General features: G+C 41.9%; 1 protein-coding gene across 1 annotated transcript in view; it reads right to left on the bottom strand.

Moving 5' to 3' along the window:
* PDE4B (phosphodiesterase 4B) overlaps nucleotides 1-18449 on the bottom strand; it is a 246582-nt gene that overhangs the window by 210046 nt on the left and 18087 nt on the right. The window contains exon 2 of the mRNA XM_079982021.1: nucleotides 1725-1838. Within this exon, the coding sequence (XP_079838147.1) occupies nucleotides 1725-1766 (42 nt within the window). The 5' untranslated portion in view covers nucleotides 1767-1838. The remainder of the gene's footprint in view (nucleotides 1-1724; nucleotides 1839-18449) is intronic.

The following is an 18449-nucleotide window of genomic DNA, read 5'->3' as shown; positions in this document are numbered from 1 at the left end:
CTGAAACAGGTCAACACCCACAAAGAGAACATGAGGGCAATAGTACTCTTCCACTCATGTCCCCCATAAGCTGGTATTTATAGGCATCCTGGCTGTGATACTAAATATAATACAGTGGTACCTCAGGTTACAGATGCTTCAGGTTACAGATGCAGCTAACCCAGAAATAGTACCTCAGGTTAAGAACTTTGCTTCAGGATGAGAACAGAAATTGCGCGGTGGTGGCGCAGCGGCAGCGGGAGGCCCCATTAGCTAAAGTGGTAAAAGGTAAAGGTACCCCTGCCCGTACGGGCCAGTCTTGACAGACTCTGGGGTTGTGCGCCCATCTCACTTAAGAGGCCAGGGGCCAGCGCTGTCCGGAGACACTTCCGGGTCACGTGGCCAGCGTGACATCGCTGCTCTGGCCAGAGCCAGAGCCAGAGCCGCACACGGAAACGCCGTTTACCTTCCCGCTGGTAAGCGGTCCCTATTTATCTACTTGCACCCGGAGGTGCTTTCGAACTGCTAGGTTGGCAGGCGCTGGGACCGAGCAGCGGGAGCGCACCCCGCCGCAGGGATTCGAACCGCCGACCTTTCGATCGGCAAGTCCTAGGCGCTGAGGCTTTAACCCACAGCGCCACCTGCGTCCCGCTAAAGTGGTATCTCAGGTTAAAAACAGACCTCCAGAACGAATTAAGTTCTTAACCCGAGGTACCACTGTATATAGTTATCGTGGCTAGTAGCCATTGATAGCCTTAAAGCAGGCAAAGGCAAAGTAGTCCCAAAAACATCTGGAGGGCCAAGTTAACAGGATGATGGGAGTTGTAGTCCCAAATCATCTGGAAGGCTGACTTTGCCTATGCCTGCCTTAGAGGCTTTGGGGGAAATTAAAACAGTAGGTCCAAGCCTGCTGGCACAGGAGACTCAGGGAAGGTGCCAACACAGCAATGGGCATGGAGGCCAAAGATGCTGCATGATGCTACTGGGCCTACCTTTGTACCAATGCCATTTTCCTCTTAGGTAAAGGTAAAGGTACCCCTGCCCGTACGGGCCAGTCTTGACAGACTCTGGGGTTGTGCGCCCATCTCACTTAAGAGGCCAGGGGCCAGCGCTGTCCGGAGACACTTCCGGGTCACGTGGCCAGCGTGACATCGCTGCTCTGGCCAGAGCCAGAGCCAGAGCCAGAGCCGCACACGGAAACGCCGTTTACCTTCCCGCTGGTAAGCGGTCCCTATTTATCTACTTGCACCCGGAGGTGCTTTCGAACTGCTAGGTTGGCAGGCGCTGGGACCGAGCAGCGGGAGCGCACCCCGCCGCAGGGATTCGAACCGCCGACCTTTCGATCGGCAAGCCCTAGGCGCTGAGGCTTTAACCCACAGCGCCACCTGCGTCCTCTTAAGCGGGAGCAAATTCTGCACCCAATGGATCTAGCTTTATCTCAGCTATGAGCAAGCCAACCTTCAGTTCTCTATGCAGCCCAATATACTGTTTTTCTGCGAAATCATAAATCATGTGTCACAAAGGGCACTGGCACTTCTTGCTGATATATATTTAAAGCAGCAGGAAGTGTGTGACTGGCTGATGTTCTCAAAGAAATGCCTTAATGTAAGCACCTGTATCTGTTGTGAATAAGAAGTCTTTTAAATAGGAGGCAAAGTAATACATATACAAACAACTGTGTCAACTAGAATGCGAATTAACTAGGTGAAGGTAGCCCCCTGTACATATATAAAGAACACACTTACACCATCTGTGGTGACTGTCATCACACTCCTGCTTTTCTTCATGATAGCGATCGAAAATTGTCCCAGTTATGTCAAGCACTTTTCTCAGTGGTGTTTTCCGCCAGACCAATAAACCTAGCAAAAGAGAAGATAATCATATTCTCGGTCCGTGCTGAAGGATCAATCACACATTTTTTCCACAACTGACTTGGCCTTCATATGTGGATTTGTCATGAAAATACTTGGACACAGTAGAACTCCATAAATATAATTATTTTGCAAAATAATAATTGAGTTCAGTTTTGGGAAGATACATTCATACATACATACATACATACATACATACATACTTTTATGTGTATGCCACCTTTCCACAGTTCAAGCCATGCTCAAGACAGCTTACAAAATGAAAAGGAATACACAACTACAACATAGCAAAAGTACTCATAAACAATAAATAAAACATAAAAAATACGAAACCAAACTAAACAATTTCCACATCAATCACAGCAAAATCTAAAATAAAAATACAAAAAACCAACAGCAACAACTTCCCCCACCACCAGCCAAACCCCCCAAACATTGTCACATTGTCACATTTTAGATTAAAAAGAAGCAGATGGATTATAAGTTCTTAATTGATCATTACACCATTAATCCATATTTATTCAGCTAAAGTAAGGAAACCATGTGTGTATTTATCACTCTAGAGGAGTGACTGTAAAAATACTAAGGGCCCAAATAATCTTTACAGGTCAATCACCATGATTTTCCCTGTATAGAAGGATGGTGCTTAGAAACAATCCATTTCTCATTTTAATCATTTCCTGAAGCCATGCCAAGCCATGTCATTTTAGGACAATCACAGAAAGATTAATTCACACAATAGGAAGAACTTATAGCACCACAATAAAGCACATGCCTTGCACACAAATGGTGCTAGGTTTCAATCCCTGGCATTTCTAGTTAAAAGCTAGCTGTGGTGGGAAAGATCTGCTGAGACCTTGGAAACCTGTTGACAGAGCAAGCAGTACTGGGTAGGAAAGACCAATAGTGTGACACAGCATAACTCAGCTTCATTATCAATGAACCACCTGAAAGTTCCAGCTCTTTGCAGGATGGGAACTGAATAGTGCCTTCAATTTGTACAAGCACTATAAAACAGGTAAAAAGGTAAAAGATAAAGGACCCCTGGATGGTTAAGTCCAGTCAAAGGCGACTATGGGGTTGCGATGCTCACAGGGGCGTAGCATGGGTTGTCAGCACCCGGGGCAAGGCAAGTAATTTGCACCCCCTAACCCATGGATTTGCGCCCCCTAACCCTAACCCCCAGATGTTGCGCCCGGTGCAGCCGGCCCCCCCTGCACCCCCCACGCTACGCCACTGGGTGCTCATCTCACTTTTAGGCAAGGGAGCCAGCGTTTGTCCACAGACAGTTTCCTGGGTCATGTGGCCAGCATGACTAAACCGCTACTGGCGCATGGAGGACCGTGACAAGTACCAGAGCGCACAGAAACACTGTTTACCTTCCCACCGCAGCGGTACCTATTTATCTGCTTGCACTGGCATGCTTTCGAACTGCTACATTGGCAGGAGCTGGGACAGAGCTGGGACACAGGTGGCGCTGTGGTCTAAACCACCGAGCCTCTTGGGCTTGCTGATCGGAAGATTGATGGTTTTAATCCCCACGATGGGGTGAACTTGGAAACTGGTAACTGATAATGTTGACTCTTTTGAGAGTTCCTGGGTTTCACAACTGTACAAAGAAACAGAAAATTAAAAAGTTTTCTAAAAGATAGAAAATCTGTAGACCTCAAGGTCCTTCTAGTGTTATGAGTTTGACGGGGAGGAAGTAGGCTGTAGGCAGAAACCCTTCATCCCCTGCATCCAGCGAGTGTTGAAATATAAGCTGGGTTAGCTTCCTGTTGAAGTGATTGTCTGGGTGATGGGCCATTAAGGAAAGCAAAGGGGCTCGGTGGGAGACAGCAAATGGGTGGGTCCCCTGCCCCAGCTCATGTTTATTTAAAAGGACGAAGCCAGAATCAGAGTTGAGTGGCAGTGATGTGATCTAGAAGTAAAGCAGCAAGCTGGAGAGAGAATCAGAGCAATATGTGAGAGCAATGTTCGATTTCTGTTTGAATCCAAGACTGTGGCTGTGGAAGAAGCAATACCCTATTGGGTGTTAATGCTATGGGAGCCAGTGTGGTGTAGTGGTTAAGAGCTGTAGTCTCGTAATCTGGTGAACCGGGTTTGCGTCCCCGTTCCTCCACATGCAGCTGCTGGGTGACCTTGGGCCAGTCACACTTCTTTGAAGTCTCTCAGCCCCACTTACCTCACGGAGTGTTTGTTGTGGGGGAGGAAGGGAAAGGAGAATGTTAGCTGCTTTGAGACTCCTTCAAGTAGTGATAAAGTGGGATATCAAATCCAAACTCTTCTTCTTCTCTTCTATGAACCCCTCCATCATAGGCTTAGGTTGTATGTATGTGTAAAAAAACCAAACCATATATCATAAAGACACCACAGTCTCCGCTGTGCCTCATTCCCAAAAGAAAACATGAACGCTGGGCAAGTGCCGGAACTCCTAAACTATCGTACTACTTGAAGATTGTGGTGGTGTGCAACACCATTTCTCATGAGAACTGGTGCAGCAGGAACATACATTTCTCCATAAATACCCTGCAGAACTTCTCTTTCTTCTAGAAGCAATGTGCAGTGAACACCAACCAACCAACAGCCTTATATCAAGTCCTCTTGTCAGAGAATAAGCAACGGTCACTTCTCAGCACACTGCAGAATGCCATGCGTGCTCTTCCCTCACGTATGAAACCCTGACTTTAAACGATGTATAAAAACAGAAGCAATCCAATTAAATGCAAGTAAACTTCATATTCAGAAGAGACCGTTCTTTTAACTAACTGAAGAAAGTGACTTCCTGTATTTTCAGTCTATTTCATAGTCCAGCCATTTTCCTGTGGATGAGAACTAGAATTTATGGGTTGCACCCAATGCTGTACTAGTGGGGTTCCAACTCTCTGAAGCTGACTCTGGGGGCATGTGGGGGCTGGAGGAGGAGGGGGAGAGGAAGTTCAGAATTCCCTTACAGCAGAGGAGCTACAGTGTTGGCCCAATGTTTGGAGCCTTGAGGTCTAGCTGAGTAAAGAGTGCTCTTTTTGTTGATTAGAGGCTGGTCAAGTTTGCCTTTGATTATGAACTATAAATTTCAAAAGAAAACCCCAGTTGCATTACACACCAGTTTCTCAAAGATTATGCTTGAAACACTGAAATTCCTGGGTACATCTAAGATCACAACTTATAAATCATGATGAAGATCTGAGCTTCATCAATGGCAAATGGACACACTGACCTTCGGCAATTTGGCATTTTTCTCCATTAGCTGGAAGTTAGCACATTTGAGCATTTGAGAGATGGGCAACTCATGTACTGTCTCTATTTCTGCTGTAGCAACCTGGAACATCAAGTCAGGGATCTGGGTCACCATAAGAGATTGTGTTTATACCATTATGTTTTCACCAGGAACCAATGAAGCCCAGATATTCAAATGGCATGAGTAGTTCTCCCAATCTGCCATATTGAGCTTGAGATCATTATCTGATATTTTAACTGTAATAACTGTAATAATTTGGCTTAATTGCTCACATTATTCATATTCTATGACTGGGCCCACATGGGCAGTGACCATTCCTATTATGCTGCCTGATCATGTGATCCAGAGTAACCTTTTCATTTCTCTCATTGCAAGACTGACCTATTTTTAGGTCTGGCAGCTACATCTAATGCCAAATAATTTCTTCATGGCTTATTTACTAGCAACTTATAGAGAGCAGCACTCTTTGGTGTGTGACATCACCATCAAATTTATGCTCCATATCTTCTGTACTTGGGGATATAAATCCCCAAATCTCAGGTATTGAAGAAAATGTATTTCAGCCATTCAGATAAAACAAGGGTCCTTGTATGCTCTCTAGAAACTCCAAAATATTAGTTACTTTCAGCACTCTTTAAAAAAACCTGATCAGTCTACACTTAAAAACAGAAAGTATGGTAATTTCTTAACTCAATTTGATTTTAGAAAACAGCAATATAACCAGCTGATGAAAACAAGAGTGCAACACTGTCTTTTTAGTGTTTGTTAAAAAATAATAATCATAGTTTTCTGTTGCTAGAGGTCAGTACTCAGAACAAGATGACTCAATGTTCGTTGCCTACCTCCTTTTCAACATGTCAAATTTCATTAATTCCAACAGAGAGAAACTATTATCCACACCTAGTTTTAAAGTAAGATTATTATCACCTCTAAATTATGGACAGCATGTTCTGAAGGACCAATTTACTGCAGTCATAATTGTTTTGTTCGGATTTTGTCTGAAGCAGATACACAATGACAGGTTTGTAATTACAGAGACCAAACTGTATTTCTGATCCTATAAAGATTCCTATCTTTTTGGCGGGGGGAGACTACTGCCTATTCAACAGGTTAAAGAAGAGAGTTTTGTGGGGTTTTGGAGGGCATTCAACTTTAAAAAATAAATAATGGTGAGAAAAAACAAATATGCTTTTAGAAGGAAATGATACTGATCACTGCAACAAACTCTTACAGACAAACCAAAACAGATGATTTAGGGATAAAAAGCAGAGCCCTGAGAGTGAATTAAGACGAAAAGCCTTTAGGAAGCAACAAATGGATGAAAGAGATTATCCAGTCACACAGATGTAATTATATCACTTGTCAGCTGGGATCACACTGAAACCATCCAATTTCCTTAGTGGTCAGCAGCACCTTAGGATCTGCTAGCAACTTTTAACAAAGAAAGCGGGTAGTATAGTCCAGGTTTCACTTTGACTGAAAATCTAAAATCACCTGCTTTGCACACATGGAAGAAGCAGGTTCTGCAGTGATCATGGTTCTCAGAAACTGTGCCTTCATGTAAAATTGCTGAAAATTTTAAAACTAAAGTACATCCAAAGTTATTTCAAACTTTTTTATATACAAACAAACACCTGTTTCTTTAATCCTATTCACAGTTTTAAAGGTTTGAACAATTATAAATTTGCTCAATAGCTCAAATAAGGAAAGTTGTGAATTAGACATAGGTTCCCTGCAGGATAGTAGCTGTTCACTGGGGAGGGGCAACAGCAGGCAGACACAGTCTCAAAACAGCACATAATCCTCATTTCATTATGCTAGACGACCAACATGGTGTTGGTACAAAGCTCCCAGATTTGCTTATTTTCCTCAGTCTGACCCAATTGTTAAGAGGGCAGGTCAACACATTTGGAAACAAAGATCTTACACCTTTGACAAGCCTACATAGTACGACAGGCCTGTTTCATTTATGGCAATAGCCAGGCAAGTCATGTGATGCATTGCTATTGCAGGAAACAATGGTCTTATTTCAGTGCCAGGTGAAAATGTTCCTCTTCTTGTAGGCCTTTAGCTAATTAAACCATCTATGGCCTTTTAATGGTTGGACAGTGTTCTCGAAGCCACCAACATGAGTTTGACCAAACTGCGGGAGGCAGTGGAGGGTCTGGCGTACTCTGGTTCATGGGGTCACGAAGAGTCGGACGCAACTAAACAACAACAACAACAATGGTCTTTTAAACTGTGGGGGGGGTATTGCTTTTGTTTGTTACTATGTTATGCATTTTTGTGCTTTTAGATTGTAAACCACCCTGAGATCCTTGGATGAAGGACGGTGGTAGCAACTACTACTACTACTACTTCATATCTATGGCTTCTCTCTCTCACACACACACACACAATCAGCTTCCATTAGGGAGTCTCCTACTTTGATGTCACAATGGTTAGAGGACTGTAAAGATAAATCTCCCCCCTGCCGCCGGAATCAAATCATTAAAAATGAGTATAACATATTTAGTCTCCTTTAAATATTCCAGTAACACTTTCGATCTGTCAGAGAAGGTACAATTATACTGCCATTGGTTTTCATTTTCTCCAAACATGATGGGAAAATCTATACTAATTTAAACGTGTTACATTGCTTCTTGACACAAGGTTTAAATTTTTGTGCAGAGCTAAACTGAAAGTGCAAGTAATTCTTTCAGTATTCTGACAATGAAAGCATAACCCTACCGAGATTTTTTAAAAAACATTTACTTGTCAATGAGTTAAAATGCATGTCTAAGAGATAAAAGGTATTTTTTAAAAAACTTTATAGATTTTGAGTATTGTGTTATTTATGAACTAGAAATGTGTATTATTAGTGATTTAAATGCTCTCCATTCTAAGAATGCCAAAGGTCAGTGGCTTCAACCCAGAGAACCATGAGGGGAGTATTGTTTTCTCTTTCGTTCTGCAGGGAAAAGACTTTAAAATGTGCCTTTAAAGAACCACTCGAAGGTTGGGATACTGAGGACTCATTTACCCCATTGATACTGTAGATTAGTAGCTCCTCGTATGTGCCTTGATCCACACGACTTCACCTCAATCAGCACCCACCTCACTTCTTTTCAACAGTAAATTCTAATGTGCCATTTCATGAGATGATCTGAATTAGGAAAATAATCCAACCCCAAATTATATGTCATTCTGAAGCTGGACACAATGCAGCAGGCTGTTATGTTGGGCAGTCAAGTCAAAACTTTCCTCCCTCCTCCTCCTCTTCCCCACAGCCTCTGCTTCTTGCATTTCTCTCATTTGCTAAATTCATGCCCATTTTCCCCCTCCGTTTTGCTCCATCTCTACTTTATTCAAACCTCTGTGTTGTTTAGAACCATTGTTTTCCTCTACTGCGGTGCAACCTGCTTTCTCTTTTTCTCCTCACCCTGATTTCATGCAAATCCAGGGCTGCGATGCAGGACTATAATTCCTCCAGTGGGGCTACATGATGACAGCCTTACATTTTCATGTATATAGGAAGGAAGAATGCTTTGCTAAAACTAGCTTTGGAATGGGGGGGGGCAGCATTGTTGCATTTGGACCTAAATGTGTAAATGGAAAGTTGCTGCTTATAATAATAAGAATTGCAAATTCCAACATTGTGCACTGGCAATTTTTATCTAGCTGGGTATAAAACATTTGGAGCTTACTCTCCACAGCTTTTAAACCATTACTTTTCCCCAAGACTGTAAGTCTCAATGAGTGCATGCATATTAATAGTCACCATTTCAGGACACTGCACAATTATCACACAGAAATAAGAAAAACTACCTTTGATTTCCAGAATATCCTTTCCTCATTCCAACATGCAAGTTACAGTGAAGGGTGTTGAGTAAAGAGTAACTGGAGTGCCATTTAATAAATTTCAAAAGGAGCATGTAGATGTTCCGGTAACCAAATCCTATTAGTAGCTACAGATATGATGCCAGACAAAGCAATTTGTGCCAAGAAGGATAAATTATGAAATAGCATCTATTTTAGGAGGATTTGTTGCTTTTCTCCCACCCACCTCCCAATGTTTATTTAGGGCACTTCCCTACATCAATTTCCCCACCAATGACAGCAGCAAATATGCTAAGACTAGAAGCAATTTGCTGAGAACAAGCTGATGGTTCGTGGTACACTGCCGTGGTCACTCACACAAGCTGTGGGTGCTGCCCGTGTAACTAACTGGACGTCACATGAGGAAACAGGATGTCGCTGTGGGAGATTTCAACAGTAAAACATAACAAATCATGTTTGCTTCTTGTTAGTATATGAAAGGATTAAGGACAACAGAGTTTTAAGTGCTACGGTAGGCTCAGTTAGGTCACATCCCCTCTTCTCCTGAGAGGAAATAAAGCCTATTTACTGTTTCCTCTCCCCCTCTTTGCTGCAATGACTTTTCTTAGCATTCCTGGCCAACGCAAGTTCCCTTAGTTTTCTCTCTCTCCTCAACCAACGTTTTGTCTTACTTTTCAAACCACGGTACTCTCAGGTTTTCTCTTTCTGTCCCAGTTCCAAAGACGACACAAATAATAGCTTGGAAAGTGTAAGGGTGCCTATAGTAGAGCCTATTTGCTCTTTATCGACCAGGAATTCAGTGCAAAACTGCATAGTAGTGTCTATATCTGTGTCTTGGCAATTTCATGAGGCATGGATCTTTAAATTCATGATGCAGGAGTAACTTAATTGGCAAAGTAAAGGAAACTGTTGAAATAGCATTGAGTTATTAGAGACTCCCATATGCCAACTTTCAGGTTTCATGAAGGACAGGAATGAAGATGACGCTCTTTAAAAAAAAAAGCCAATCACAGAGATAAAGCAATATCCCCCCCCCAAAAAAAAAAATCAGTGGCAAATAGCTACCATTCATCACACCACCTACCTGCTATTTCTATTCACCAACAGGAAGTCAATTATTCTTTTATACAGACAGCCCTCAGCGCTAAACATTCCTGCACTGAAGTGACTCATGAGAACAAATTACAAAGCTATTTCTGAAAAGAAAGAAAGAAAATGTGGCAATCTATGGCTGGGACTGACAAAACTATAAAAACCTGCAGATGTATCTTATACAAAAAAATAAACCACCATTCCTCCCTGCAAGTGATCTATAGACTTGCTGGGAGTCTTGGCTGGCTAGTTACAGACTGTGTGACACCGTTAATTGAACGGAAAAGGACACTGTATTCCTAGGGGTGGGGAGAGCTGTTTCCTGGCGAACAGCTTCAAGCCTCACTCTGGACACAGCTCTCATTTTCCAGCAAAGCTTCACTGTGTAGGCCTACTTCATGCTGCATCTTTCTGATCGCAACTTATACAAGATGGCAGCAGATGAACTGTGACCTTTACAAAATATAACTTCTCCCAAATACGTATAGCAATTAGCAGCTTTAAGTCACGGAACTTAGTTGGGAGCCTTTGGGACCTCTAGATTTCTCAGGCAGCGACCTAGCTCAGTGACAGAGCTGAGAGAAAAGGGAGTTCTATCTACTGTTGGCCTCCCTGTCTTCAGCCCTACCAGTCCCATTCGGCACCAAGAAAGCAAAGCTTTTGTTTTTATTTCTTAGGGAGTGTGGCTGAGAGGAATTTACTACTCCAAAGCTGAACGTAGACCCTACCCTGATACTGGGAGCCCTAGATACCTATTGCAATTGGTGACAGCCATAGTTGTTGGTTCTTTTCCCACTCAGTAGCAATCTGAAGGGGAAAGTATTGACTGTTGTTAATTGTTGTTGTTGTTGCTGCTGTTTATTAAGTTATTAAATCCATAGATCTCAGGGTGGTTCAGAACATAAAACTGCAAGATAAAAACCACAAAATACATAGTAAAAATAAGAACAACAACAAACCAATAATCCCCTTTCCCAAAGCACATTTAAAAGAGGACCGGATGCCAATCAGCCAAAGGCCTGGTCGAAGTGAACATTTTCGTCTAGCACCTGAAGACCAAAAGCACACAAAGGGAGCAGAAGGGGAGACAGACCTAAAACTAGATAAAGATGGCATCAAGTTGCCTCCTTGAGGAGAGCATTCCCCAAGCAGGAGACCACTGTTCCCATGTTGTCATGAGAACTGTTGTCACTGTTCTCATGTTGTCACTCTCTGTACCTCACCAACAGGGCACTTTTTTGCATGAAACAGATGGTTCTAGGTTCAATCTTTTGCATTTCCACTAAAACCAGTAACTCAGGTAGACTCCACGAAGGATCTTAACCCAATATCCTGTAAAGCCACAAACAGCACTTAACTAGATGGATGAGTGGTTTGAATCGATATAAAACAGCTTCTTGTATTTGTACAGCTACAGTGTGATCTCTCAGGTCAAAATACTGGTTACACAAGCCGACTGGTTACTTTTAACAAGCAGATTAAAAAAAAAAAAAGCACCCCCAACTCACATTGCTTCTAATGGATTTCATAGCACAAATCATCTACATTTTACAGATAAGGGGAATTAGGGCAGAAAGAGATTAAGGAACTTGCCCAAGGTCACACATAAACAACCCCAATGGGGACTGTGCCAGTGAAGCACTATATAGAGATCAAACTGCCAATACCGTCTTCAGAAATGCTCATTAAAGAATAAATAAATCTGAGACTATTACCAGTAAATAGATAAAAATGCCAACCAGAAATATGCAAATATGAGAATGCATTCAGAAATTATCTCTACCCACCTATCTGTCTATCTGTCTATCTATCTGCTTAGAATACACAACATTCACTGGAAGATATGAAAACCATGTTCAGAAGAGCTGGTTTTCTTCATATTCGTTTTTTAAAGAAGGGAGAACACTATTAAAAAATGTATTTTATTAGGGAGATGTTGAGAACACCCCATGGCATGCGTCCTCAGAACACCTGGGAAGCAATATTTTGTTTAATAGTCCTGATCAGTCTACGAGCGCGCAACTGAAAGTTCTCTGGTTTTCAAAAATTCTATGCATATCCATAGACAATATATATAGTGTTTGATCTGCAAAGGATACCATTTCCCCTCTCCTACCAAAAAGGTTTAGCACAGGAATAGCATCCCGATCTCTCACAAATGCTCCTTCATAGCAATAAAGCTCTGGACATGACATCTCTTTTATTCTTGTACTCCGTGTGAAACAAGCCAGATGGTAGCTTATACCGTAATCAGCAGCATCCTTAAGTGATATAAATATAGGACATTTCTAAAGTTACCTTTGTCTACAAAACTATCAGTTTTGTCTTGCTGCTTCACACTGTTCTTTTGTAGGTGTATTATTTATAAGCTTTTGCAGACCTCTGCTCCAATTTCTTCCATTCAATATTCTTAAATAATAATAAAAAAACACCTTTGCATATGAATGGGGCTGTACAGGAAAGCACTTATGGTCACACTGCAGCAAGGAATGGGAAGTACAGCAATGGGTGCACCAATGAATATGCACACAATGAACTGGGCAAATAATTCTAGAAGCATCAGATAAAAACAAGGGCTTTTGCATTTCCAGTGCTTACATTATATCTCCATCGACACTCCAGCATGCTCTGCCATTAAGGATCTTTCCCCCACCCTCAACTAAGAGTACCTGACTAATAAGCCTTTCTCCACAGAAAAAAAATATTTCTAACAGTGCTGTTTCCTGAACTTGCGTGGGGGAATCCTGATCCCCTCCCAGTGAGGCTGAATGGAGCCAACCAACACAGGCCTGTTGTGTATGGTGATGAGGCAGACTGCCACACCAGCCTGAAACGGATGCAATGACTGGGCCTTGGCTGAGTCTGATGTCGTTCCTTGAAAGCAGCAGGGCCAACTAGGGATCAAATATCCTGTTGGAATGTCCCATTTGGGGTTTTCCCAGTGACTGCCTCCAGTGGCGATCACATGGCCGGCAGTCCTACCCACTCCCACATTCCGCAGGCAGAAGGAGAGAGGCGACAATGGCATCAATCCACAGGCAGTAGTTGGTGAGAGGCTGGGAGGGCCGAGGTGGTAAGATACCCTCCTCAAACCAACACACACACAGAGAGAGAAAGAGAGGCATGAAAATAATTTGAATTACTCTACAAGTCATATTTTTTTATGGCAGAGGCAAATTTCTGAAACTTTCTCTAGCTTTATATCCTTTTTAAGGAAGCGAAGAAAAGATTAATTTTCAAAGACCAATCATTCAAATAAGCACAAGGACATCTTGTGTGTGGTTACAGCTTTCAAAAACAAAATAGTGTGTATATATATATATATATATTAGTTTGACCTACTCCAGGTGGGTAAGCTATCACAGAGAAGGCCTTTTTGTTAGTAGCACCCCGGTTATGGAACAGTCTTCAAAGGAATTCTCGACGGATGCCATCTTTATGGGGTTTTGGCACCCGGTTCAATCAGGTCTTTTAAACAACTTATGTAGTCTGAATTTCTTTTTCAAAGTCTGTGTTTGGACTTTAGGAGGTGCCATGAGATTTGTTTTTGTTGTATGTGTATTGATTTTATGTCTTACTTTGTATTAAATTATTGGGTTTTTTTACTTATTTTAAGTCTCTCAGAGAACTTTGCGTTATAGCATGGTGTACAAGTGCTATATATAAACAAATACATTTTACAGGGGCTCCAGGCAACAAGTTAGTTCGTTTATGTCCCAGAATAATCCATCACAGACTCTTTAGTATTTGCAGATAATATTCTCTTACTCAAGGATCAAGCCTTGAATTACTTTGAGACTTAGGTTGTGGAGGATTTTACTCTCTACTAAAATCCTTTTGAAACAAATTGCCTTCACTTCCATGTACAATAGAATGCACCTACTTCAATAAACTATTCCCCATATATAATTCCCCATATATAATTATGTAGCCACTCCAAAAGTAGTACCAGATAGCATATTTTTGTGCCTTATAATTCAGTCATCTTTTTACCTCAGATAAGCCCTAAACCATCTTGACAGCCTGCAAAAAATCCCCAACTCTTTAATTGCTGCATGGTCTGGCAACAACTGAATAGTAAACCATCTCCCCAAAAGCTAAAGGTAAAGGTAAAGGTACCCCTGCCCGTACGGGCCAGTCTTGACAGACTGTGGGGTTGTGCGCCCATCTCACTTAAGAGGCCGAGGGCCAGCGCTGTCCGGAGACACTTCCAGGTCACGTGGCCAGCGTGACATCGCTGCTCTGGCCAGAGCCAGAGCCAGAGCCGCACACGGAAACGCCGTTTACCTTCCCGCTGGTAAGCGGTCCCTATTTATCTACTTGCACCCGGAGGTGCTTTCGAACTGCTAGGTTGGCAGGCGCTGGGACCGAGCAGCGGGAGCGCACCCCGCCGCAGGGATACGAACCGCCGACCTTTTGATCGGCAAGCCCTAGGCGCTGAGGCTTTAACCCACAGCGCCACCTGCGTCCCTCCCCAAAAGCTAGATTCATGCAATTGTTGTTCAGAGCCTCATGATCTTATTATTGAACATCTAGAAAGAGCAACAGGAGTTTTTGATGCTGACTTCAACAGGAGAGGAGCTGCATATAGTAACATACATGCAAAAAATAATAATCCCATTAAAAACTTTATAAATATTTAGTTGTTATGTAAATACTTGAAGCAGCAATTACATTTGTAGCAGGCAGGACCTGAGAAGCAGTTTAATGTTATAAGAACACCTGTGCCCCAACTGTATGCTTGCCATGCTCAAATTACTATGAGAGTATGGGTTCTCTGGATGTTAGAGGTCTCTAGAACAGTGATGGGGGGACATCTGGTCCTCCAGATGTTGCTGTACTGCAATTCCCATCATCCCAGGCTACCAGCTATGATGGCTGGGACAGGATAGAGTTGGAGTTCAACATATCTAGAGCAGGGTTTCCCAAACTTGGGAAACAACTTGGATTACAACTCCCATCATCCCTAGCTAGCAGGACCAGTGGTTAGGGATGATGCAATACCAGCTGGAGACCCAAGTTTGGGAAACTCTGATCAAGAGCGTCATGAATTCCCCAATCCTGTTTTAAGGTGTTTCCTTATTTGGTGGGGGGGGGGATACACTCCTCAGATTTTATTCTACCCCTGCTACCAATTGGTATACATCTTGTTTTTCAAATTGCAAGGAATGAAACGCTGCTCAAGAAAGCTAGCTCTTGCAGCTCAGTACAGAATCTTCAATTAATATTTCAGATGCAAAGAAACGTTATCCAGAAACTATCGTGCACAAGCCAACACACAAAATACTTCAGAAAGGGACCAGCATTAAATATGACAAACTTGCATTGCCAATCTATTTGCTTCTTAAGCTCTGGGAGTGGGAGGAGAAATAAAGAATTCTCTGATCTCCCCCCATGAAGTTATGTGAATAGCAGGGCAGGATAAAGACTGTCACATGTGCTATACAATTCGGACCAGGTAAGCTACTCCTACTGGGATTCTAGGAACTTTCAATGTAACATCATGAAAGACTCTTATTAAAATCCTTTCAGACAATAAATCACATCGGTTGGTATTGTATCATCAAAAAACCTGCATTTATATCCCATGCTCTAAAGCACAGTGAAAATGTAAAGCTAGAAAAAGTGAAACCAGAGGTGAGTATAAATGTGCTTCCTCTTATGCCTCCCCCCTCTTGCACCTAAATGACTATGACTTTCCCTATTGCTCATCCTCATTAAAATGAGCCAAGGGATATTTATTATTTTTACTGTTTATTAAATTTGCATAATGCCCTTTGTCCAAAGATTATAGGGCAGTTCACAACATAAAAATACAAAATGAGAATACATAATACATGATAAAACAAAACACATTTAAAAGGCCCTAGAATGTTTAAATGGCCCAAGGCTTGGTTTTAGAGAAATGGTTTTGCCTGACTCCTAAAGATATGAAATAAAGGCACCAGGTGAGTCTTCCTGGGGAGAGCGTTCCACAAACGGGGAGCCACCACAGAAAAGGCCTGTTCACCACACCCTGGACCTCTCCCACAGGAGGCACACAAAGAAAGGCCTCAGGTGATGATTGCAAGGTCTGGGTTGGTTCATATGGGCAAATACAGTCCTTGAGGTCCTGAGCTGTTAAGGCTTTATAAGTCTTGGGGCCAAACTATAAAAGGATCCACACTCCCTCGAAAAACTCTGCCGGACAGCACAATGAGGATATAATGGAGGCAGTTTAGGATATTCCTAAACTGCTTTTGTTAAGAGCCTGTGTTAAATCAGATGCATTAGTCACATCACAGCAATGGACCAGATGGTATGGAAAATACTTAGAATTTAATCAGAGCTGAATGACAGCCATACTAAGCTGTCCTTAGGGACAAAACAAAACAAAAAATGCTTTGAGATATAGAAGCCGCTTTTTAATTTTAAATGTTTAAATGTTTGGAGATACTGGTGTGAACTGGGGATATTCCTTGGTTGTATATCCTCTGGAAGTCTTTCAAGGCAATTGTTTAAAAATATTGCAGAACACAGTTATACCTTTAAACAAGAAAAGTACACTTATATTATAGCTGCAACACAAACATAGCAACTCAATACCTTTTGTTTCTCAAACAGAACAACAATTTTCTTTAAGCTGTTGGATTTTAAAGGTTAGCTTCTTGAAAACTACGTATTATTTCTGTTATGGTGAATTAAAAACCTTTAGATGCACAGCACCCTACAGTGAGGCAACAGTGTCAGCTAAATAATCCATAAGTCACAGTAGGACTCATTAAGGAATCACACATCAGAAGAAGCTGGCCCAGGTATTCCTGCCAGAAGCATTCCAAGAAAAGTAGCAGTTCTGCTTACTTAGAGACACAAACCTGAAACACACAAATTAAGTGTTCTGCATATTGACCTTCAAAGTGATACACTCTTTTAAATGCTATTGACTACTTCTGCTCTTCGTATATACAGTGTGAGTTCATGAAACACATTATCAATTTTTACCCTGGGAAAATGTCAAATTGCTTAAAGGTTGTTTCCAAGAAATGGTCTGAGGGCAGTCAACACTTTTCTAGGGATGAGACGAAGCATCTCTGGTCCTTAAAACTGCATGGATGATGATCAACTGACTAGGGAGCATATATAACCACTCTTTGGAGGAAGAACATGTTAAAAGTGTAATAGATATATATTCTGCACAGCAGGAGCCCATGATATGCTTACAGCATTTTAAATTATATCTAAATTACCATTGAGAAAATGAGATAACCATGATTTGTAAACCAATACATTATAACAGCCCAACCCAACCTGGTGCTCACCAAATGTATTGGACCAGCTGTACTTCCTGGGGGATGATGGTAATTCAAAACACCTGGAGGGCAGAAGGTTAGGGAAGTCTGGATTATTAGTACAGTAAGCCTGCAATTTGCGTACATTTAGATTTTGCACATGCGACAAAAATATTAAAAAGGGGACAGGGTTCCAGGGGAAATGGCTTTGGGAATCCCATCCGCCATTGAACCCAATGGGTTTTGATTGTACACAATTCTGGTTTTACCTTTTTATGATCCCCAGAACGTAACCCCCACATAAATTGTGGACCTACTGTATGTATTAGAGAAAAGTGTGCAACTGGAGTGTTGTGCAAATGGGCCACTCAGTGAGGTGTTGGGTTTTGTTTTTAAGTGAGTAATTTCTCTTTATGCCCCAAAGCCATGTTTTCTCACCAGCAATAAAATAAAGCACTCTTTTCATTTTTGGACATTTAGCATCTCCCTCAATTTTGCTTGTCATCCGCAATACAGATTAGTCACATTCAAAAAAGAATTTCATTTTGCATGAGTAATAGATGTTCAATGAAATCTCTATGTGGCCTTTAACGCATGTTGCACACTCATGCACATATTCCTGTAGGCGGATTTTTGCTGTGTGTGACTACAATAAATCTGTCTGTTTTCTACCAGGAGTAACATGTTAGCATACTAGTCTCTACTGATAAAGGTTCAAATGTGAAAAGTGGCTCATAAATGATGCACCGTCATAAACTATTGTAAGATTTTTCATCATGAACATTCTCCACATTCTCTGTGATAATATCGCATAACCATCACCATTCCCTGCTCTGGAAAGCACAGTTGAGGAACATAGGCAGGGAGGATTAAGGCACAATTTTGTGAGCAAGGCTAGATAGCTCATGAAAACCTTAACCATGCTGTGCCTTATGCAATCAGCCTCGTCACTTTCATAAGAATTTTAAAGTAACTGTTTTGCATTCCAAAGTGAATGTAAAACAAGCTGGTCTATATTTATACCGGGTGCAGATGAGTAGAGATAGGTCTTTAGTTTGTGCCTTTGAACATTTAGCATCTCCTTGGCACAGCCACTAGGAGAAAACCAGAGACTTTTCCTTCCATTTTAAATTAACTGTGGTCAACTCTGGTATAAAGCAGGGATGAGAAAGCCTTGTGACC

Source organism: Podarcis cretensis (genome assembly GCF_951804945.1).
Source record: "Podarcis cretensis genome assembly, chromosome: 6".
NCBI lineage: Eukaryota > Metazoa > Chordata > Lepidosauria > Squamata > Lacertidae > Podarcis > Podarcis cretensis.
Note: the sequence above shows the minus strand (reverse complement) of the source record. Positions and strands in the feature narration are given on the sequence as shown.